Below are 23,672 nucleotides of genomic sequence, written 5' to 3' on the forward strand. Positions count from 1 at the left end.
TATTAGATTTTCCTTTCTTCTGGAGTGTCTTTTAACAGTAATTCCATTAAAAAAAATAATGAAATTTAAGCAACTGAGTAAAATTAAAGGTTTGTTTAATAATATGAAAGCAAATAAATAAAGTTTATTGAATATTACTTTGATTTATTGGCGATTACATACATACATATACATGTATATATATATATATATATATATATATATATATATATATATATATATTTACCCGTTTGAATTCGTTGTCAGTTATGTTTTATGTGTTTATGCGTGTACTGCCACAAGCCGTGACCCGATATGCTACTCCTAGCGATTAGCAGCACTTTACGTGTGTTCATATAAATCTTGATCAGCTATCTGAACTGTATATCCGAGCCGGGTAGTAGGCCTTTAAAACTAACCCAGAGTTGTGTCCGATACTGGTATTCGTATGATCTGTTTTGTATTTATGTTTGCATTAAATTTAGTATATACGAAGATTTTCTTTATGTCCAGTTTGGAGGACTAGCTCATTGGCGGATCCAGAGGGGTGTGTGTGTGTGTGTGTGTGTGTGTGTGTGTGTGTGTGTGTGTGTGTGTGTGTGTGTGAACAGGGTGGCTAGCCACCCCTCCCTTCCTGGGCAAATTTGTTTTTTTTATGTTCATTCCAAACATATACCATTACATTAAAGTTTTGTTCACGAAGATGCAAATAATGCCATTCCGTTAGCGAACATAATATGCATCGCCCTGTTGTCAGTCAGGTGTACAATTGAACTGAGTATGGCTTACATCGATAAGGACTCAATTAAATCGTTTTCCATGTAATATTTTGTTGTGAATCAGGAAAACGGCAACAAATTTATCAACTTTATCAACTTTATGGAATTATTAATTAGGCATTATATCCTCGGAAATCAGTGAAATAAGGCTCTAAAATGTCCACAATGCCGAAACTTCAGGGGGCATTGTCCCCGGAGCCTTCACCATGGCTCAGCCCCCGCCGGTTCACTCCATCCCAATTCAGTCACCCCCTCTTATTATTTTCTAGATCCGACACTGTAGCTGTATGATACAAACCAATTCTGCTATTTGACCTTTACTTTCTCGGCTAGTGTTTCATTCATTTTAACTTCACAGACTCTTGTTTCACTCTTGTAACGTTATACAAATGTGTTACAGGTTGTAACGCAGCCAAGCTTAGTATCCATGTTTACGGACTGAAACTAGGATGTGCACCTTTAAGAATATTACATAATGACTGAACTTCAACATGAATCGTATGCACCTTTCCTAAAACCACATATACAAAATCTGGTATCTGGTGCAAGTGTTACTATTAAAAGAAAACACAATTTACTAATCGTCATTTATCACACGATACCGTCGCCAGTTGGCATACTGGCTGCAGTCACGTGGTAGTCTTTGTTTATTGGACACATGAACGACACACCGTTTTCCCTAATACATGCTAAATAAAAATTATTGCTGTAACTGTAAATCCAGTTTGTCGTGTCGTGAAGTATAGGTGAAATTCCAATGTATTTCAACAGCCGAACCAACGACCAGGATGATACATCCTAAAGTTTGTCTTCGTGTCGGTATAACACATATTCACCACCACTCTCCGAATGTTGCATGAAAGCCACACTGTGTCTTGCATTAAAACCACATAAAGATCCATAGCCAGTGGAAAAAGATGAATCGTGTAAAGTTGCACTTGAAGGTTTTTTTTCTAAATTATATTTCACTTAGCGTATCACGCAATGACAGTCTCGAAGTACCCTCAAGTATAATAAGACTATAATGTTATAACGGCCAGTGTTCTAGTCTGGGTCATGTGTTTTCCAAAATAAAAACACTTTACCGTTAAAATAAAAAGTATCATCTAGAGTATTGAACGATGACACGCCGCGAACCCAGCAGTATAACAATACTATACTGGGCAGTGCATTCAGTAGGTTCCAGTGGCATGTATTTTCCAAAATGAAAACACTTCACCATTGAAAACGCATCACCTAGTACCTACATACTCGAACTGACTTGTGACACAATAACCTGACAATTGTCACTTTGTGTTTCTAAATATTACAGTGTCAGCTGCCAGGTCGGGAGAGTCGAGGAGTTTTATTATAGTGTCACAAATACCAGGGTGTAGAAGTCAATGAATTGCAGGCATGTGCATATTTATTTTACGAAACCACAAACCTTCATAATTTCAAGTAATAGTTATGGTATCATAACTACTAAGGTAATGAAGTCGATGGGTTGCAGTCTCAATCATTTTTTTTAACGACGCACTTAACACATTTTATTTACGGTTATATGGCGTCAGACATATTGTTAAGGACCAGGCAGATTGAGAGAGGAAACCCGCTGTCGCCACTTCATGGGCTACTCTTTTCGATTAGCAGCAGAGGATCTTTTATATGCACCATCCCACAGACAGAGTAGTATATACCACGGCCTTTGATATACCAGTCGTGGTGTATTGGCTGGAACGAGAAATAGCCCAATGAGCCCAACGACGGGGATCGATCCCAGACCGACCGCGCATCGAGGGAGCGCTTTACCACTGGGCTACGTCCCGCCCCTCACAATCATTTCTTCCAAAACCACGACCGTTGGTAATTTCTTGTTATGTTTCTATTGTTGTATGACAACTTTTGCTGATTAATGACAAATTGTGAATCATCAGTATTATAACCACTTCCTTCTCCGTCACAACAACGACAGTAACAAAAAAGTCACTTCCACTTCTTCCCTCATGAAACAAAATTAAGTTTTGTTTTTTTCCAACTATGGTCCATTCCTATCAGACTTCCTCGCCAACCTGATTTGTCTGAAGTTTTAAGAGATAATCTATGGCCATGGACAGTTTTCGATTCCTCACTAAGGTCTCGTTCAGTCGAGTCTGCAGTTCGATTTCTGATTTCTTCCACAAGACTAGAAGATCCTCCTTGGACAAGGCCTCGATGGTGCATTCGTCCAGGTACTCCACGGGCACGTGGGACTGATAGCCGGACAGGGCGTGTCGGCGAAGCGTCGACTTCACTCGGTTGTCCTTCAGGTGGAGGTTTCTCTGAAAATAGTCCAGCGGTTGATAGTCGATGGATAGTCCACCTGTGATGTTTTTCTGCAAGTTCGTGTCGTGATCCCCATTCGCACCGCGACCAGCAGGGATCTTGACTGGGGACCGAGTTTTCTCGTTGTCTTTAGCACCACCGTCGGAGATGACCCATATGTCGTTGTTTATGTTTTTTGGTGAGCTGTTGCTGTTGATGCTGCTGCTGCTGATGCGTCTTGAGTTAACAACAGCAGGATCATCAGACGCAGCCGTGTCCAGTGTCTTCTGCTTCAAGTTAGGCCAGGTGGAGTAAGCCTTTGTCAGGCGAATTGGGAACGAGCCGTCGCCATCAATGTCGTCGTCGTCGCCGTCGTCGTCACCACCACCAGCGTCCTTCTCGAACACCTCGTCCACAATGACCTCGTTCAGACGATCATCGCTGTTGTCCCGACGACGTCTTGCGGAGTCGTCCGTGTGGTAGGCGTGGTTGTGGAGGCCGTCCACGTTGCTGATGTCAGACGTGTTGTCCATCTGGACAGGGTTGTCGTTCACCATGATGATGACGCGACTGGTGCTGGTCTCCTGGTGGACGATGCAGTCGTGTAGCTGCTCTTCCGAATGTTCTGACTTCAGCTGTCGTTGGTAACTGAAAAAACCCACCGTATAGTAGACACATTAAAGATCAACTGAAATGTATGAAGTACACAATAAATACAAATTGAAAAAGTATGGGATACCCATGAAAGGTCAACTGAAATGTATTGAGTACACAATAAATACAAATTGAAAAGTATGGAATACACATTAAATACCAATAACAAATTGTGAAGTACACGTTATATGCCAACTGAAAAGTCTGGAAAACACATTAAAAACCAGATGAAAACGTATGGAATACACATTAAAGATCAACGGAAATGCATGGAAAATACATTATTAAAGACCAGCTGAAAATTATGGTGTACACGTTAAGGACCAACTAAAAATATGGAATACACATTAAAAACCAAATGAAAATTATGGAGTACACGTTAAAGGAACTGAAGGAAATGTTTTATTTAACGACGCACTCAAGAAATTTTATTTACGGTTATATGGCGTCGGACACACGGATATTGAGGGAGGAAACCCGCTGTCTCCACTTTATGGGCTGGAGTACACGTTAAATACTAAATGATAAGTATGTAATACACACCGAAGACCAACTGAAAAGTATACTTTAAGAAACAACCAAATATTGAGTACACGTTATATATCAACCAATAACTATGCAGATACTTTAAAGACCAACAGAATAGTATGGAGTACAGGTTAAATATCAACCGAAAAGTATAAAAGTATGCATTACACGTTAAATGCCAAACAAAAAGTATTGAGTATACTTTAAAGGCCAGCTGACACTAGTTATGAAACTGTGTAAAATATATTGGCTGTTACAGCTTTATATACCGTTAAATTACACGCTATTTGCAATTTCTTGCTTGTAATAAATTTTCGCAAATCCAGTGTTTCTGGTTTGTAAAACAGAAAAATGATGTACCTGGTGAACTAGAGTCAGTGACATTAAGTGAACGACAGAGTGAAACAAATTAGTGGTTTTTCTCTTATAAAAGTGTAATAATACAACGAAAAACCAAAACATTCAAGTGCACACAAATTAACGATTTAACAGTATTACAAATAAAACTATGAATATATGAATCATATCGAAATAAACCTGTTTAATAAATGCCATCCACACACGATCCTTTCAAAAACTCACCTTACGATATTTGCAGTCAGTTCCTGAAACATTTCTGCCTTCGACTTTTCTTTTTTCTTTGGAATTTTCTACAGATTAAATATAATAATAATAATAATAATAATAATAAATACAGATATAATATATGTGTGTGTGTGTGTGAGAGAGAGAGAGAGAGAGAGAGAGAGAGAGAGAGAGAGAGAGAGAGAGAGAGAGAGAGAGAGAAAAAAAAAGACAGACAGACAGAGAAAGACGGGGATGCCTGCTGTTGCTATATACGCTACCCCTACCCCCAAAACCAGTAAGGGATTTTTATATACACTTTCTCATACAACGGGGCGGGACGTTAGCCCAGTGGTAAAACGCACACCTGGTGCGCGGTCGGTCTAGGATCGATCCCCGTCGGTAGGGCTATTTGGCTATTTCTCGTTCCAGCAAATGTACTACGACTGGCATATCAAAGGCCGTGGTATGTGCTATCCTATTTATAGGGTGGTGCATATAAAAGATCCCGTCAAAATGACATCCAATAGCCGATGATTTATTAATCAATGTACTCTAGTGGTGTCGTTAAACAAAACAAACAAAAAGAACAGAACTTAAATAGAAACATAACATAAATAGAACATAACTAAAATAAAATGGAATAGAATGGAATGGAATAGAATAGAATAGAATAGAAAAAGAACAGAAAAAGAACAGAACATAAATAGAACATAACATAAATAGAACATAAATAGAATGGAATGGAATGGAATGGAATAGAATAGAATAGAATAGAATAGAATAGATGTTTGACGACACCCCAGTACGAAAGATACAGAAAACAGAGGACGAGATAATGAAGTTAACTGTATTTAGTGCAATCTCACTCTTTTCTGGAGCTCTTGCTTCTGAATGAGCCGGGTGAAGTCTCTCTCCTTGACGATCTTCATCATCTCCTGGGCCGTCTCCTTTTGAGAGTAGAGCCGCTCGCTCCGGACCACGCGGTACAGACGCTAGAGAAAAAAAAACAACAACAGTAAAATAAATATGTGTGTGTGTGTGTGTGTGAAAATGGCAAACAGAATGCTCAATGTGCTCCTTACTACAAGACAGAGTAGGCCTAATCATAAGGTATATCAACTACATGCCATAGTACTGTAGCCTGACTTGTGTCAGGACTGTTCATGAACTGATATGGGAGGGGCTGGAGAAGGCAGTTTTTGTGTAGTCACACAAGTGGTGTTAACCGATAACAAAGTATTGTTCACATGGAGTTTTAAAATAACACAACCAAACATCGTTATCTCGATGTAGAAAAGACCGATGCATCAAATTCGAGACATCGACATACCATAATGCAGTAAACATGAGAATCAGGGCCGGCGCTTATAAAACGTTAGTCTAGTCTCAAATATATAATGATGTCACACACATACGATTTGTATGGCGTTGCCATGGCGTTAGATTCTAGACTCATATATATAATGATGTCACACACATACGATTTGTATGGCGTTGCCATGGCGTTAGAGTCTAGACTCAAATATATAATGATGTCACACACATACGGTTTGTATGGCGTTGCCATGGCGTTAGAGTATAGACTCAAATATATAATGATGTCACACACATACGATTTGTCTATTATGGTCTTTAGTCTAGACTGAAGTTTTATAAACACGGGCCTGATGCGGGGAAATTTTAAAATATCCGAAAAGTCCAGTGTTTAGCAGATGACTATAACTGGTTTTCAGTGGGTAACATTTAAATGGGTAGCTTGATGTTTTTGTGGAAGATTACCATATAGATGATACACGATAGTGCTCTTTTGAATACTGTAGGTACCTCCCATAAATGAATACTCTAGGTGACAGTTTTAAGCGTTACACCGTCCCTAGAAAAATCTCGCATTAGCCTCTGCCTGTTGTGTCAATAAAACAATTCAAAGTTACTACCCACCCTACTTTTCTCATCCACCAGCTTGTCAACATCGTTGAAACCCCTCCTCGATTTCACACTGGATCCGCCACTGGCAGACGCACACGACATACTACAATAATTATCCCCAACCTTTTAGTTTTTTCGGGGATTTCGAATTTCATAAACATTTCAGGGATTTTGTAAAATCTGTGAGTAAAACTGATTGAGCGAAATTATAAAAAATTGATAAATTTGAGCCTCAAGTATTGCAGTATTCAGCAACTTATTTAAAGTAAATGTAAGCATATAAATTAATTTTAAAACATACAAATAAAACGGAACTGGTAGCTGCGTAATTGTTTAAAGAAAATAGAAAATAGAAATAGTTTCATAAACAAAAGCTTGTATCCCTCTATAGGATTAAAAACGTCTGGATTTCAATAGCACGTTTTTCCACCAAATGCGTGGATTTATATCGACATACAACGAAAGTAGAGTGGGATAAACTAATGTATTTATTAGCCAGTTAAAAAAGGTTCCATGGACGATTCCTTCTACTCAAAGAACCATAGGCGTACGGGATCCTATTTTCGTAAAGGGGGGGGGGGAGGGGGGAGGGGAGGGGTGCCCCCTGTGTCTTACGCTTATGCACAGGACGAACTTACTCACCTAAAACACTCGACATCGTTGAAGAGTTATTTTGGGAGAACCCGTCTGTATCCGTCATTCAAACTGTGGCATTCCAGAGATCTGGACGGATTGACCCCATTTTAAATCAGGTAAATTGAACAACGGAGGTAATGCACTGGTCTCGGACTGGCTTTGAATTAGTCGATCAAATCTGTCGATTGCCCGCTTCAAGAGAATCTTGAGGGAAGATACAGCCAAGCATGCTAATCGACCATTTGGCTTTTGTGACTGAAGCCGAACCACGGGAAACCAAGTTAAAATAAGTCTTGAAAATCAGTGTTCTTAATTAAATTTCCTTCTTGTGGTTATTATGTTATAGATGTCAGCGTATAAGCATTGTTATGTTGGTTATCTAATCGGAAGTCTGTACCTCCATTTTGCGCTTTCACATCTAAACGCGTTCCGTAATCAAATTATTTGCCTTTTGTGTGTTTAAAGACGCCACAGACATGTAACATAGAGACACAAAAAATGTTGTTATGACATCACAAATTTAATACGGATGATGATAATCAGATAAATGGTGAAACCACAGTATTACTCTTTATGCACGGGACAACTTGACATGGCCGTGTACCGCGCTTTTTGTCTTTTAAACTATCCTGGTATCACCCAAGCCCAATCCCTCTGGATAATCATCCCCCGTCGAGGTTATACACCAGGGAGACACAACAATAATATAATAGTACCCGTCAAGTCGGTAAAGCTCGGCGTATGTGGCCTTACATATACAAACTGTAGGCTGAAGCCAGTACTGGAATGAAAAATCTCCCTTTGCCTAAGGTAGAACAGGGACCCTGGACCTACCAGCTTCGAGTCCGATGGCTTAACCACTACATCATCGAGACCACACCATTTGGATTAACACAAATTCACACAACCGTCAGCAACATTTAATGGTACACATTCTGTTGAAACATATACATTTGTTTAGCATATTCATTTTTGTGTGTATTTTTGGGTATGTTTTTGTTGGAACAGACATACAGACAAATATTATTCGTACTCTGAGACCATGTGACCCATGATACATAACATATATATTTCATATACACTATTGTGGTCATGCGCTCCGGAAACCAGCATCGAATATCACCAGGCAGGCTCTGACATGGAACCCACAAGGCAGAAGAAAAAGAGACCACCCGAAGAACACATGGCGAAGGGACCTCCAGGTGGACACCAAGAAGACACCTGGAGGCAGGTTGAAACCAGAGCCCAGGACAGACAACTCTGGAAAACTGTAGTCAATGGCCTATGCCCCAGAAGGGACGACAAGCATAAGTAAGTAAGTATATACTATTTGTTTTTGTTTTGTGTGTCCTAATGTTATTGGAAGCTCAACACAGTATCTTGATGCTAACCGTTTGACATGCATATTATTGGTATCAGTTTACTTACTCTGTTAGAGTCTCGACTCTAGACTAAAAGTTTTACAAGCACCAGGCCTGGCCTTTTATAAGTTTTATAAGCTCAAGTTCTGTTGTAGACCACGCGCACTGTTGACCCTACGTGTTGACCCCTATTATTCAGAGCACGTTCCACTGACACTATCTTGGTGACCAGTATCACCAACAACCCACGTCATTGAACCTACGTGGTGACCAGTACGATGCAGAATTTATCCCCAGCGATGGCGATAGCGTCTAAAGATATCAACACCAGCGTCCAGATATCCATCATGTTGGTAATTGAAGTGCCATCGCCACACCGCCATGCAATCGGAAATCAACGAAAGAATCGCAGCTGATCGTATTTAAACGTAATTGATGGAATATGAGCTGCGGCACTTCACTAAATCACGTCTGTTCTCTGTCTGGCGTTAAATTGTTAACTTCTGAACGTTATTTAGTGAACAAGGGGCCTAATTCACTAGACTCTCGCAACTCTGTAATGTTGCAGGCAGTACCAGTCCAAAAGACTTGCAAGGACTATGCGTAAGAGAGATTTGTCAATTAGTCCCCTGGCCAATACAAAAAGTAAAATTGTAATGTTCCAGGGCTTTAGATCTCACTAATTTGGGCACAACAGGGAGAGAGAGAGAGAGAGAGAGAGAGAGAGAGAGAGAGAGAGAGAGAGAGAGAGAGAGAGAGAGAGAGAGAGAGAGAGAGAGAGAGAGAGCTTCGGCCTTAGTGGTTCATAAGCATAAAAATTAAGTATTATTGAGTCAAAGTCTCAGATATTCTAGAAATTCCACCATATTGGTGACGTAATGAAGGTTACACTTTAAATCACTATTTGTAAAAAATAAAAAACAAAACAATACCACACAAAACAAAACAACAACAATTACCGGTACAACAACTACAACAACATTAACCCCAAAAACACTTCCCCTAAAAAAAATCCAACAAACAAAAACAAAACCAGAACAGAAAAAAACCCAACTTTCAAACAGCAAAAACAAAAGCAAAAAGAAAAACAAAACAAAAAACAACTACAAAACCCCCCAACAACAAGCAACAACAACAATAAAAACAACCAAGAAAACCCCCAACAACAAGCAACAACAACTATAAAAACAACCAAGAAAACCCCCAACAACAAGCAACAACAACTATAAAAACAACCAAGAAAACCCCCAACAACAGAAAAAACCCACATTAATTCTATTAACAAACATTGCTAGCAAAAGCGATAATTCTGTCCTAGAAATACAATGAAGGCAAAATTTAAGCTACATTTTTTATTGAAGACGTTAACAAACCTGGCTAAGAAAGGCGAGGTTTTCGCTCTTCCACCAGCTGGTACTCGGTTTGCGTCTGATCCACGGCACGAAGTACCTGTAGGCCGCGTGCTCGCCGAAGATGAGCAGCATGGACAGGATGACGGACGTGGAGAGGATTATAAAAAGTCCTCCGGTGTGTTCCATCCCGTACTGCACGGCGCTGTTCGCCAAGATGCCGTCACAGTGCGGTCTGGTCAGGTAGGTCCTCGTCAGGTCCGACAACACGCCGGATTCCGAATACTGGAGGATTCGGTTCGACAATGGAACCTGTGATATGATGCAAGATTGATTGTCAGGAGAGAGGTTTATCGTATGCAGTGCTTGTAGATTATGATAGCCCCACTCCCATGGCTAGTGATATTCAGTTTTGGGCTAGTAAGTAGCTACTATTGCCAAGCCCAATGGCTAGTGAAAACGAGATAGTCAAATGTTGCAGTTAAGTCTATTTTGTAAATATGAATATCCTGCCCCCATGCCAACCCCCTCCAATGTTTGTGTTTTTAAGCTTTATCTCCATCTCTATATAACATATCTGATTATTACTATTATTTAGTAAAAGTGTAGTAACTTAAAGAAAAGCAGGCCTAGTGAATTTTTAATTGTGGCTAGTAAATTGTTTAAAATCACTGATCTCAAGGCGAGTGGATTTTAAATTAAAAATTCATACTATGTGAGGAAGAAATTGGTGTAGTGCATACAATTTTTGCATTTCAAATGAAGGAGTAATTGTTTTAGTGAAATTTCACGTTAAAGCAATCCATAGAAGTATATACATGTAATTTGTAGAAAGCTTTACTCACTGGCATTCAAGTACACAACTAAAAATGTCAAATCTATATTCATACTTATTTCATACAAAAACAAAAAGTGCGGGGAGGGTTTTTAAAATTTGTTTGGATTATGATGGATATTTTTGGGTTGTTGGGAATTTTCCGGTTGCATGTATATGTAGGTTGTTTGATTTGTTGTTTTTTGTTTTTTTTTTCCCCCCCCCCCCCCCCCCCAGAAGGTGAAACATTTATTTTGCATTGCTGTGTACTGAAGGTCGACGACAGTCAATTTTCGTACCCTTGTTTTGGCTTCGTACACAATACATATAACATATCTTGCCGTAATTTCACTTGAAATCCATATTTCGTAAAAGGTACAATTTTTTAATCACAAGATTTTCTTCAAACACATTCAGTTGCTTTAGTAATGTTAAAAAAAAAATCAATAGCAATTTTGCAGTTGAATTTTTCCAGCATTTTTAAAACGTAAACGTCTATTAACCTTGACCCCTATCAAATTTCTATAACCAGCAGACAACGCTGTTTATAGGTCGGTATTTTTTTTTTATAGTTCATAATTCTGGACAAAATATTAATTTTAACCTTTAAAAGATGAAAGAAATAAAAAGTACCTTTTGTCAAATATATCATATCAAAACATTGCTGTTGAATTATTCAGAATATGTTTTATTTATTGTGTACGAAGCCAAAACAAGGGTCCGAAAAGTGACTGTTATCGACAGTAGCGTGTACTGTCTTTATCGACTTTTTTGAAAGGTCGGGGCTTGGCTGTACTGTGTAAGAAATGAATGGTCACCTGAAGCCATGAGAATCTCTGGAGTCCAAATGCGTACCCGTCAGTTCCGAAACCCTTCCCAACAAAGCGGACACTGCACGACTGGTCGAGTCTGGACACGGCGTACTCCAACAGAGGACTGTCGTCCAGGTACACGTCGATCTCACGTGCTCTGAAAGTAATCGCATGGGGTCAAGGTCGTTTCTAGCCTAAAATAACCGGGGGGGGGGGGGGGAGGGAGCATAGTTGGTTGGGTAGTAACAGAACATCGGAGCACAGAAGCAGAGTGTTCTCAAACTGGACAAAAGGGGCATTTTTAAACTCAGAATATTTTAAACATTATTTTTAATATGGACGACAACAGTCTCCTGTCCCTCTTTGAAACACAGGCCCATGCAAAGTTACGTTAACACACACTGGAAATCTCAGTGGGTGAATGCCACACCAACTGACTACACAGACAGACATTTAACCCAACTTAGCAAACTGGCAAATTACATTCGGTCTAGGATCGATCCCATGGACAAGTTCTTGTTCCAGCCAATGTTCCGCAACTGATGTAACAAAGGCCGTGGTATGTAATTATCCTATCTAAATGATGATACATATAAAAGATCCTTTGCTACTAATCGAAAAGAGGTGCACGTGGAATGGCGGTAGCGGGTTTCTTCCCTTATCTGTGTGATCATTAACAATATGTTCGACTGTATTGAAACGCAATTAAAATGTGTGAATGTGTGGTCAAATAAAACCTCTCTCTCTCTCTCTCTCCTCTCTCTCTCTCTCTCCTCTCTCGGCTCTCTCTCTCTCTCTGTCTGTTCGGTCTGTCTCGGTTTCTCTGCATCCCCACCTCTCATCTTCTCCTCTCTCTCTCTCTCCTCTCTCTCTCTCTCTCTCTCTCGGTTCTCTCCCTTCTCTCTGTTGTCTGCCTGTCTGCATCCGGTCTCTTCTCTCTCTCTATTCTCTCCTAGCCTGTCTCATCTCCCACCTCCCTCTCCGTCTCTCTCTCTCCTCTCTCGCTCTCTCTCTCTCTCTCTCTCTCGTCTGTGTGTGGTGTTAGTGTGTGTGTGTCTCTTCCAACCCTCTCTCTCCCTCCCTCGACTGGTGGGCGTGTATCATCAGCATATTTCTATAGTAATTGTAGCAGTATACCAAATTGCAAATAACATCTAACATGGTTCGACGTTCACCTAACTTTGAATCAACGCATTAAATATGGCCACCGCTGTCGTTTATTTGGTGTTTAACATTCGCTTTGTACTATGCTAAATGTCTTAGTGAGTGTACCGACAAGACAACTGGAAAATAGAGGTGTCTGTTTGAGTAAGTATGACTGTAAAATCGCATCCAGCACCACAGTATATTAGATCTGCTAAATCAGGACGTCCACTCACTGATGATACGATTGTGTCAGTCGATGGTGAAGTTGTGGCTGCAAATATACGACTACTGATATAACTCCTCGACCGCCAGCGGTGAAACCAGTGTACACAAAGTCGCAGCGTAACAGTTACAACAATCTGATGAAACACCGCATAAAGAGATTAACGTGTTTGTCAGTTCCACTCGTTCAACAGGCCACAATAATGGCAGTGGCGGACTGAAGTTTGAAATGAAAAACACTTTTGGTATTCAGAAATCTCAGACAAACTCAATTTTCTTTATCCCTAATTCTCCGGGCTTCTCTGTGGGTAAATTAAACACAGAATAAAAGGTCAAAATCGGCAGACGAATCATCGCCTTTTCACGTGGAAGCCCGTGTCCTCCAAAGGCCAATTCTGATCAAACTGATGAAAGCGGAAATTAATAGAACGGATAAGTATCTACAGCGCCGGTGTTGGTGTGATTTGTGTCCAGCTAACACAGTGTCCGTCTGACAGGCGGGTTTACTCGGTTATAATGAAGCTGACACTGAGACCACACACAGAGGCACGTTCACTGGGTTCAGTCAAACAGTGTCTGTTAGTTCTTTAGGGATTTCTGGGGGTTATCAGACTAATTACACATGTGCAATTGTTTGGCAAAGGGGACGGGACGTAGCTCAGTGGTACAGCGCTCGCCTGATGCGCGATCAATCTAGGATCGATTCCTGTCGATGGGCCCATTGGGCTATTTCTCGTTCCAGCCAGGGCTCCACAACTGGTGTAACAAAGGCCGTGGTGTATACTATCTTGTCTGTGGGATAGAGCATATAAAAGATCCCTTGCTGCTAATCGAAAAGAGTAACCCAGTGGGTTTCCTCTCTCAATATCTGTGCGGTCCTTAACCATATGTCTGATGCCATATAACCGTAAATAAAATGTGTTGAGTACGTCGTTAAATAAAATATTTCTTTCCTTCCTTGTTTGGCCAAACAAAAAGAAGAAAAAAAAGTTGAATGAATGTTTTTTTTTCTCTGTAAAATTGTTTATTGTAATCGAGATTTATTTATTTATTATATTTTCCACCATAGATTGGTAGGCCTACCTACATACAATTAAACAAAATCTTTATTTGTTTATCTGTATTGGCATAGTTAACATATATTACACACCAACATGTAAAACACTAAACAAAACATTACACATAGTTGATTTGTTTTAGGAAGGAATAAATTTTACGACATGAAAATTTGGATTATTAAAATTTTTAACTACCAGTCTCCTTTAACTTAAAACCAACTTTTGTTCGATAAAATAATAATAATAAAAAAAAAATCTCCAATCATATTTCATTTCCTTATGCATTGTCAGTGTACTTGATCGTAAAACATGCACTCGATTAATTGGCCAAGGAGTTCAAGGAGCAAACTCGATTAATTGGCCAAGGAGTTCAAGGAGCAAACTCGATTAATCTGAACATCAGGATCTGTAAGGCCGTAAAATACCATACAATATTTCATAGAGACATTTAAAATACTCATAAACTTTAAACATCATTGCATACAAGATATCCACCAGCTAGATTTTCTTCTTGATATTAAAAGACGTAACCGTCTCATGCACTGGTACCGTCTCAAGACCTTTTCACCACGTGGCAATATTAATCATGTGGATGGTATGTCGGATTGACACTCTATTAGAATGTCTGGGACGGGCAGAGTCTAGTGGATCTACTGCTGACAACAAGCTAATCGCCGCGAGTTGGGACGAGTACTGTTTGATAACTGTTAACATGAATTGCAAATACGATCGATTTTCCTATAAACGTCTGGATACGCATCTAGGAAAACACTCGAGAACGCTCTTAGGCAATGTTGTGACAAGCATTGATAACTTTTATTGTAGCATAATGGGTCTTGTTAAAAGCTGTTAATATAGATGTAGTTGCAGAAGTATTGCTTTGTAAACAGATCGGTTTAGACCATGGATATGAGTTGTTTATCAGTGCTTAACTTGAACCAGTTTCAAGACAGATGTTTTTTTCCCCTATAACTAAATAGAAACGAGAGGGGAGGGGGGTTGACTTTTTTTCTTTAATTTCGTTTTTACGGATGATCCATTTTAGTAATAAAATAAAACAACAATGGCAGAGTGGGGTAGAAAAAGGATAATGACTATGATGGTCTTGGAATAAAATTAAAGACATTCGAATATTGTAAAATGTTAATAAAAGAGATAAAAAGACACACAATAAACCGTAAAACCTTTATAATTAAATTTCATCTGAATTCCATGTATAAAAGCCACATTTTTTTGTCATTCCACATACAATTCAGCAACACAAAACTCACGTATGAAAACAAAACACACACACAAAATCCCTCCTCCTCAATTGAATACACATGTACAAGAAAACTTCATGACATATTTGATGCTTGTCCCCCGCCCACTCCAAATAAATATACTTCATGACATATATTTGATGTATTGCTTCCTCCGTCCCATTCAAACATTCAGTGAAAGCTCATGACATATATTTGATATATTGTCTTCAATATTTGACATTCCATCAGGAATTCTAGTCGAGATGCTTACCTCAATTTTAGTATGGCCTCTACGGTTGAATGTGTATAATGTGATCTCACGTGGTTTGATAAATCAGGGTTGATCTTTGACAGGAATGATTCCACTGCGCTGGACTTGATTAGGGACACTTTCTTGAACAGCAGCTGTAAAATAAACACGTTGTCGTGAGATAAAGGGCTTATTCCATAGCATGAGCAGAATTAGAAAATACTCAACGAGCTACGAGGCAATACCGTTTATCTTGCACGAGTGCAAAATAAACGGTATTGCCGAGTAACGAGTTGGGTATTCTATTTATTACCCATTTTTAGTATTTATAATTTTAAGAAAGATTTTCGAACGATATTGTTGTTGAAAATAAGTTTACAAGTTGAAAACAAGAGACAGCGTTGCGTCATAGCTGTGACGTACGTATCGCTGATGACGTAAGTTAGTTGTTGACATGACGTCCACCATGGAAACATTCTTACACACGATTAGTCGCCTACAGTGAAGCACTGTTTATGACATCAAAACGTATCTAGAGGAAGAAATGTTTTGTGGGTTTTTTCCCCACCTCTCTCTGCCCATATGGGTAATAACACCTCAATATCTAACAAAGAGGTTTTGGCATAGCATTATCATGCTTCACCCGATGTATTGCAAATGATGGTAACATTTTAAGACCTCTGTGTCCCGAATGTGCGAAGGCTGATGAATATAATAACGATAATACTTTATGTTCGTATTGAAGTGGCGGGATTTAACCGAGTGATATAACTCGCTCGCCTCAGGTGCAACGGATCTCAGGATCGATCGCCCTCTATCGGTTCGATTTCCCCCTCGTCCCAACAAGTGCTCCACGAATGGTGCCTCAAAGGTCGTGGTGTGTTATTGTGTCTATGGGGGAAGTTCCTTGCTGCTTTATTGGTGGGAGCAGCATATGTGGCGACAGCGGATATCCTGTCTCTCTCTCTGTCTCTCTCTCTCTGTCTCTCTCTCTGATCCAAGTGTTGAAATAATACACGTGTACACACCACATACACACACACACACACGCGCACAGAGAGAGAGAGAGAGAGAGAGAGAGAGAGAGAGAGAGAGAGAGAGAGAGAGAGAGAGAGAGAGAGAGAGATAGGACCAACACTTTGTAAATTCAAATTTATTACATTAAGGATTAGTGAATACATATTCCACAATCACGTAGAAACACCACACCCCTGACATGTACTTCAAAATCCATAAGAAAATTGTTAAAGGTCCAATTGATACTATGTTTAAATTATGATCGATAAACATAACATCACTAATCCAAACCACGTGTTACAAGTTAACGACCTGACAACCGCTGATTAAACAATGTCTTGGAATATTGTCAAAACAAAATGTTTCACGGAACAGAGAGAGAGAGAGAGAGAGAGAGAGAGAGAGAGAGAGAGAGAGAGAGAGAGAGAGAGAGAGAGAGAGAGAGAGAGAGAGAGAGAGAGTGTGTGTGTGTGTGTGTGAGAGAGAGCTTAAATGTAACCATGGAATGATTAACACAATACCATAAACAGAAATACGGACTTATGGGTGTACCCGTGAATCAAAACTACTAGGTGTTTGAATTAATTAATATCAGTGAATCAAGGTAATGGTTCGATGATTACATAATCCCATTATCTCACATACAGCTGAGGCTTAAAAACAGGTGCTTTCGGAACATTGCCGAAAACAATTACCACTTTCCCCAAGTCCAGATAAAATATTATGTACATGAATGCACTCTTTTTACCTTCTGATAAGAAACAAAGAAAGAAAGAACCAAAACAACAACCCTTGAACAATAAATTAAGATCGGTCTTTTTTTTTTCAAGCCAGGGTCGGGTTTCCGGAAACACAAACTGTTTTTATTAGGCCTTAAAAGCTTAGAAAAGGTACCTCTCCCAAAAACATCCACATTGACTTCTTCGATTTAAAATGTATTATAGAATACATTTCTGTTAGAAACTTAAACCCCCCCCAAAAAAAACATCGCCCCCCAAAAAAAAAACACCGAACCCCACCCCCCAAAACCCCCAAATAATAATAATAATAATAATATTTTTTTAAATGCGGAAGAAACCATATTAACTCCTACTAAAGCTCTTTTTTTCTATTAACTTACACATTACTTACATATTTTTGCTTGATGTATCTATGATGGCTAATTCAACGTGTTTCTTTTCGTCCTGGTATTTGTAGTAGCTTAAAATTAATTTTATGTGACACAAAAAAGACACGTGCCTCGGAAACTTGGGTCAAGGACCGACATTTTTTTTCTTCTTCAAATAACGCAATACGATTGGTTTTAAAGGTACACAGGCAGTGCTGACACTGGGATGAAGTAATCGTTTTAAACTACGAGTATTCGTCAAACGATTACGACCAATACCATATGGACAAATCGAATGTACTGATTGCTGCTTGTGGTGGACAGGACCCAGACCAGTATTAGTAAAGCGCTCGCCTAATGCGCGATCGATCTAGTATATCTTTGTTACACCAGTTGGGAAAGAAAGAAATGTTTTATTTAACGACGCACTCAACACATTTTATTTACGGTTATATGGCGTCAAACATATGGTTAAGGACCATACAGATAATGAGAAAGGAAACCGGCTGTCACCACTTTTTTCGATAAGCAGCAAGAGATCTTTTATATGCACCATCCCACAGACAAGGCAGTACATACCACGGCCTTTGATATACAGTGAAACCTCTCAAAACCGGACCCTCTGTAAACCGGAATTTCCTCAAAACAGGACGTTTTATAGTCACTTAAAAAAAAAACCCCCAGGACTGAACGTAACCTGTCTAAACCGGACCCCTCTTTAAACCGGACATTTGTCTTGGTCCCAAGAATGTCCGGTTTAGAGGGGTTTCACTGTACCAGTCGTGGTACACTGGCTGGAACGAGAAATAACCCAATGGACCCACCGACGGGGATCGATCCCATACCGACCGCGCATCGAGCGAGCGCTTTACCACTGGGCTACGTCCTGCCCCCTCACCACTGGGATCTAGGGTGGGGCCATTGGGCTATTTCTCGTTCCAGCCAGTATTCCACAAGTGGCGCAACAAAAACCGTGCTATCCTTGTTGTGGGTGTGGGTAATTTTTGGCATGTTTCCATCAAAGAATTGTTCAAGCACACCTGTCGTGGGCACAACATCTGACTTCGCCAGAGGGTTCTGTCCATTACAGGGAGTTATCCTTGTTTGTAGGGTGATGCACACGAATGATCCCTTGCTGCCAGTCAATTTGGCGATTGCCGGTTTGTCCTCTCATTAATTTTGTGGTCCTTAACCATAATGTTCGATGCCATATAACCGTAAATAAAAACGTCGAGTGTGTTGTTAAGACCAGGATATTTAAATTTTTAGGTTTACGAACAAGAACTTTTGTGGAGGAGGAGGAGGAGGGGGGGGGGGGGGAAGCTGTTTACGGTGTATCAGTAGGTGTGAATTTTTTTTTTAATATGGCTACTTTGATAGATGTGGATTCTTTGTGGCGTCGATTCCATCTTGTCACGCTTCCATTCCGGAAGTGAGGTCTCTGTGCGCAACCGCGCGGTGCATAGAAATCGGAGCGAAATAGCGAATCGGACCGAAAGACAGCGACCGAAGACGAATTAACAATTCGTATCTACAACGGTATATTTATTGACGAAATAAGTGTTATTTCTCACTGTTACCTTACGAAATGCGCCACAGTAGACTAGAATGGTAACTGTTTTTTTCTTTAGAGCTATTTGTGGAAATCGGCGGCAAAAAAATTAAAAATAAAAGTGAAAAATACGACTTTAAAATTTTTTAAAGCAAAATTTACGTCGGCGGGTTCGTAAACCGAATAATAAAAAAATACTGGCCTAATAAAAAAATGCCTTTCTTTTCTTTGATGGCTACTTTGTCTGTATAGCAGGGCTGTCAATGTTCCAAGAGGACCGTGACAGGATGTTGCTTGTTCGAACCAACACTGCTCCAATCAACCTGCTAACGAGACAAAACGCGTCAACGGAACATGTGCTTAAAACCCGTTATAAGATAACCACGTTGACATGACGTCAGTTCACAGCGGGCTTGACATTGTTCGCAGCCTTTGTCTCCAACATGGCCGACACCCAGCAAACAACAGTACCGTTAAATTGCCAATAGCTAGAAAAATAAAAATAAATCTTAATACCATTCTTATTTATCCCGTTTCCGTCCGAATTGATTTCAGTGACATAGTTAAATTAGTGAATAACAAGGAGGGTGAACATTTTAACAGAGTAATAGCATGATACTGGTCTTTAACAATTATAGCATTATAATGCTCAGGGCCATACACAAGGGGCGGAGGCACTACAATACTCATAGCACAGTAATATTGGGTCTTGTCCAGTAAGACAAGGGCATTTTAAAGTTAAACATAGTTTTTTGTTTTGTTTTTTAATTATATTTTCCAGTGGGAGAGACAAATGCCACCCCTGCCCTCCCCGCTAGAAACGGCCCTGGTCTGATGTTGTTCTGGTTGCAAAACAATTTCGAAATAATCTGTGTTGGTTCATGTTCATACATTATCTAGCTTATTCTGTTTTCCATAGTAATTTACCTAAGATGTTGTTTTCATCAACGCTTCATCACTGGGTCCAGCAATACTGTTTTCAGATTATTACCGTTGCAATATGCCGTCAAAGAAAGCATTAGAGACGTCTATTATGTATTGCCCATGTGGAAGTAATTAATCCTGTGCTCGGAATAGAAACCGCTAAGCGATATATGAGAAGAGAAAAAAAACATTACATGCTCCGTGCACTTTATTTTACTCTTACACTGTTTTGTCGCGTAAAATCATATGTAATAAATGTTGATCAATAATCACCGTGGTTCATCAAACACAATGCAAGTATTCCATGTGCGCACAGAGATGCGTGGCATTGTTAAGTATCTGTTTATTGCCGGGATTGCGTCCAATGCTAACACTAATAGAGAAGAAAAATAATTTAACCCTTATAGTTTCAGTAGTCAATACATGGAATTACAACCTACTAATCTTTCTTTGTTCCCCCACAACCTCCCTCCCACCAGTGGTGCCCAAATAATCACACTGCGGAAAATATCCCGCGGCAGCCATCAAAGACGATCTTTCTGTACTTTATCCTCTAAAGGCAACGTCACACCATACGAGTGTATCATACGAGAATGGTCAAGAAAATAGCCGATTGTGACAAGGCAATATTACGATTTCATCGTTTTCTGTGCAATCTGCTGTTGTCGTACGCGGCACTCGTATGGTCTGGCGTCCCCTAAGTAAATTAACATAAACTGAAAATGTTTTTACCAGTATTCGTTATGTCCAAAATCGGGGAAGATGGAGGTAACCACATACATTGTTTGTCTGATATCAAAGGTGACATTCACAGTGGTTAACTTCCAAAATGGATTAAAACCCCTTTTTATACGTGGTTGTATACAATGTTTGTTTTTTCTGTTTAACGACACCACTAGAGCACATTGATTTAGTAATCATCGGCTACTACAGTAAAGTACACTTATAACGAACATACTTAGAACGAATTACTGCATAGAACGAACTGATGGTAAAGTCCCATTTTATCTCCCTAAACATTAATAACCAACTTATGCAAATGTGTACAACCAACTACTGCTATAACGAACTAACTATCATGGTCCCTTGCGGTTCGTTATAAAAGTAGTGAATAATGTTAATAGATGTAACCCGTGCTTCGCATATAGGAGCTTAGATAGGGAGTTGTGGCCGTATACTGGACTTTCTCAGATCCTTGCAAAGTGTGACATCGGGTAAGTACAAAGAAGGCTGTCGGCAGGCAGTACAGATTAAAAGAGAAGCGATCAGAACGATATCTCGAAAAAGGTAAAACACTTCAGAAGTTAACGTTCGTTTTGTTTAACGACATTACTAAAGCACATTGATTGTTGGATATTGCATATAAAAGTGTCCTTGCTGCTAATGGGAAAATATAGCGGGTTTCCTCTAAGACTATATGTCACAATTATCATTTGATAATTATGACATATAATCTTAGAGGAAACCCGCTATATTTGTTTTCATTAGCCAGCAAGGATTCTTTTATATGCAATATCCAACAGACAGAACAGCACATACCATGTCTGTCGATACACCAGTCGTGGGAGACTGGTTGAGAGGGAAAAAACCCCAACAATCATCAGATACTAGATCTACCTAGGTAGTTAAATCCTACGACACTTTTCAATTCTGTACAACATTATGTTAAATTTGGGATCGATCCCCGTCATTGGGCCCATTGGGCTATTTCTTGCTCCAGCCAGTGCACCACGACTGGTACATCAAAGGCCGTGGTATGTGATATTCTGTCTATGGAATGGTACATATATAAAAGATCCCTTGCTTCTAATCGAAAAGAGTAGCCCATGAAGTGGCGATAGCGGGTTTCCTCCCTTAGTATCTGTGTGGTCCTTGACCATAATTATGTCCGACGCCATGCAACAATAAATAAAATGTGTTGAGTGCGTCGTTAAATAAAACATTTCTTTCCTTCCATTATGATAAACTTTCATAAAAAAACCCCAACCCACAACATAATTATATCTATTTACACAACATGCTTTTACATAAGTTTTGATTAGCATTTTTGGTTTTTCTCTTGATCTATTTTGAGCTTATGGGAACAGAATACACACACAAATCCGTTAGATATTCCTCTGTGGAATATCGGTATAATTAAAATGAACTCCCCGGCGGCCCGCCAGTGTTGATTGATACAAGTTAGTTCAGGCCACATGGGATATCTCCACTGAGGAGAGTATTACGATGCCAAAAGGTTCATTCAGTCACAGCAAGACCTAAACCAAGACCTCATTACGGGTTTCCGTCTTTTTTCCCCTTTTTTTCAAATATTAGATGCGGCATCTGGATCAGTAGGAAGAAGAAGTTTGTTTTGTTTAACGAAACCACCAGAGCACATTGACATACCGTCAAAGGTGACATTCACAGCGGTTAACTTCCAAAATGGATTAAAACCCCTTTATATACGTGGTTGTATACAAATTTGTTTGTTTTTGTTTAACAACACCACTAGAGTACATTGATTTATTAATCGTCGGCTATTGGATGTCAAACATATGGTCATTTTTACACAGTCATAAAGAGGAAACCCGCTACATTTTTCCATTAGTAGCAAGGGATTTTTTATATGTACCATCTCATAGACAGGATAGCACATACCACGGCCTTTGATATACCAGTCGTGGAGCACTGGCTGGAACGAGATATAGCCTAATGAGCCCACCGACGGGGATCGATCCTAGTGATCAGTAGGAGGACATCACTGTATACAAAGGGTGCCCTTCTAAGGCAGCTTTTACGAAAGCAAAATAAATATATATATATACTTTAAAAAAGTAGGGAAACTCTAATAAGAATTTACAATTGCCAAAATTGTAAGGTATATTAGCTGTGGAGAATGGTTATATGATAATGGTAAATTAATTGGGCAAACATTACAATCGGTAGTTCAGTATTACAGTAGGTTTTATGACCACCAAAGATCTTGAAGGATGATTGGGGTCAGAAGTGAAAGTTGAAAGTTGAATCGCAAATTCAAACAATAAAAATGACTAAAAACAAAACAATAACAACTGTATGATCAGCAGAATGAAAAATATTGAGAGAAATAATGTTCCACAGTGATTAATAGACCTTCCTGGAAATTGTCAAAATATGGAATGACACCCCACGCACGTGTACGGGGCAACTGCGCGATGCGTGATGCATGTGCAAACTATGGAATGTGTTTCGGTGTGTTGATAAACAGACCTGAACGTTCTTTACTAGGATGTCTGTGGTCAAAACGTATATTCGATCTAATAGTTAATATTTAATAGTTAAAAACACATTGAATATACGGACACTGATATTCTAAACAAGAAAATATATTTAATATGTAAGTTTAATCGTAGAAATATGTTATTAGTCGGAAACATCTTACAATGCAGCAAACTCGTCCCTTTAATATTAGTCAGAAGCCCAAACTGGATTTTGTCTTCAA

General features: G+C 39.5%; 1 protein-coding gene across 1 annotated transcript in view; it reads right to left on the reverse strand.

The window, feature by feature from the left end:
- Positions 1 to 2,449: 2,449 nt before the first annotated feature.
- LOC121374709 overlaps positions 2,450 to 23,672 on the reverse strand; it is a 68,517-nt gene continuing 47,294 nt past the window's right edge. Inside the window, exons 5-10 of the mRNA XM_041501815.1 lie at positions 15,630 to 15,763; positions 11,695 to 11,845; positions 10,087 to 10,374; positions 5,657 to 5,782; positions 4,806 to 4,873; positions 2,450 to 3,689 (exon numbers count right to left, since the gene is read on the reverse strand). Coding sequence (XP_041357749.1) covers positions 2,792 to 3,689; positions 4,806 to 4,873; positions 5,657 to 5,782; positions 10,087 to 10,374; positions 11,695 to 11,845; positions 15,630 to 15,763 — 1,665 coding nt within the window. The 3' untranslated portion in view covers positions 2,450 to 2,791. The remainder of the gene's footprint in view (positions 3,690 to 4,805; positions 4,874 to 5,656; positions 5,783 to 10,086; positions 10,375 to 11,694; positions 11,846 to 15,629; positions 15,764 to 23,672) is intronic.

Source organism: Gigantopelta aegis, chromosome 6 (assembly GCF_016097555.1).
Source record: "Gigantopelta aegis isolate Gae_Host chromosome 6, Gae_host_genome, whole genome shotgun sequence".
In the NCBI taxonomy this organism is placed as follows: domain Eukaryota; kingdom Metazoa; phylum Mollusca; class Gastropoda; order Neomphalida; family Peltospiridae; genus Gigantopelta; species Gigantopelta aegis.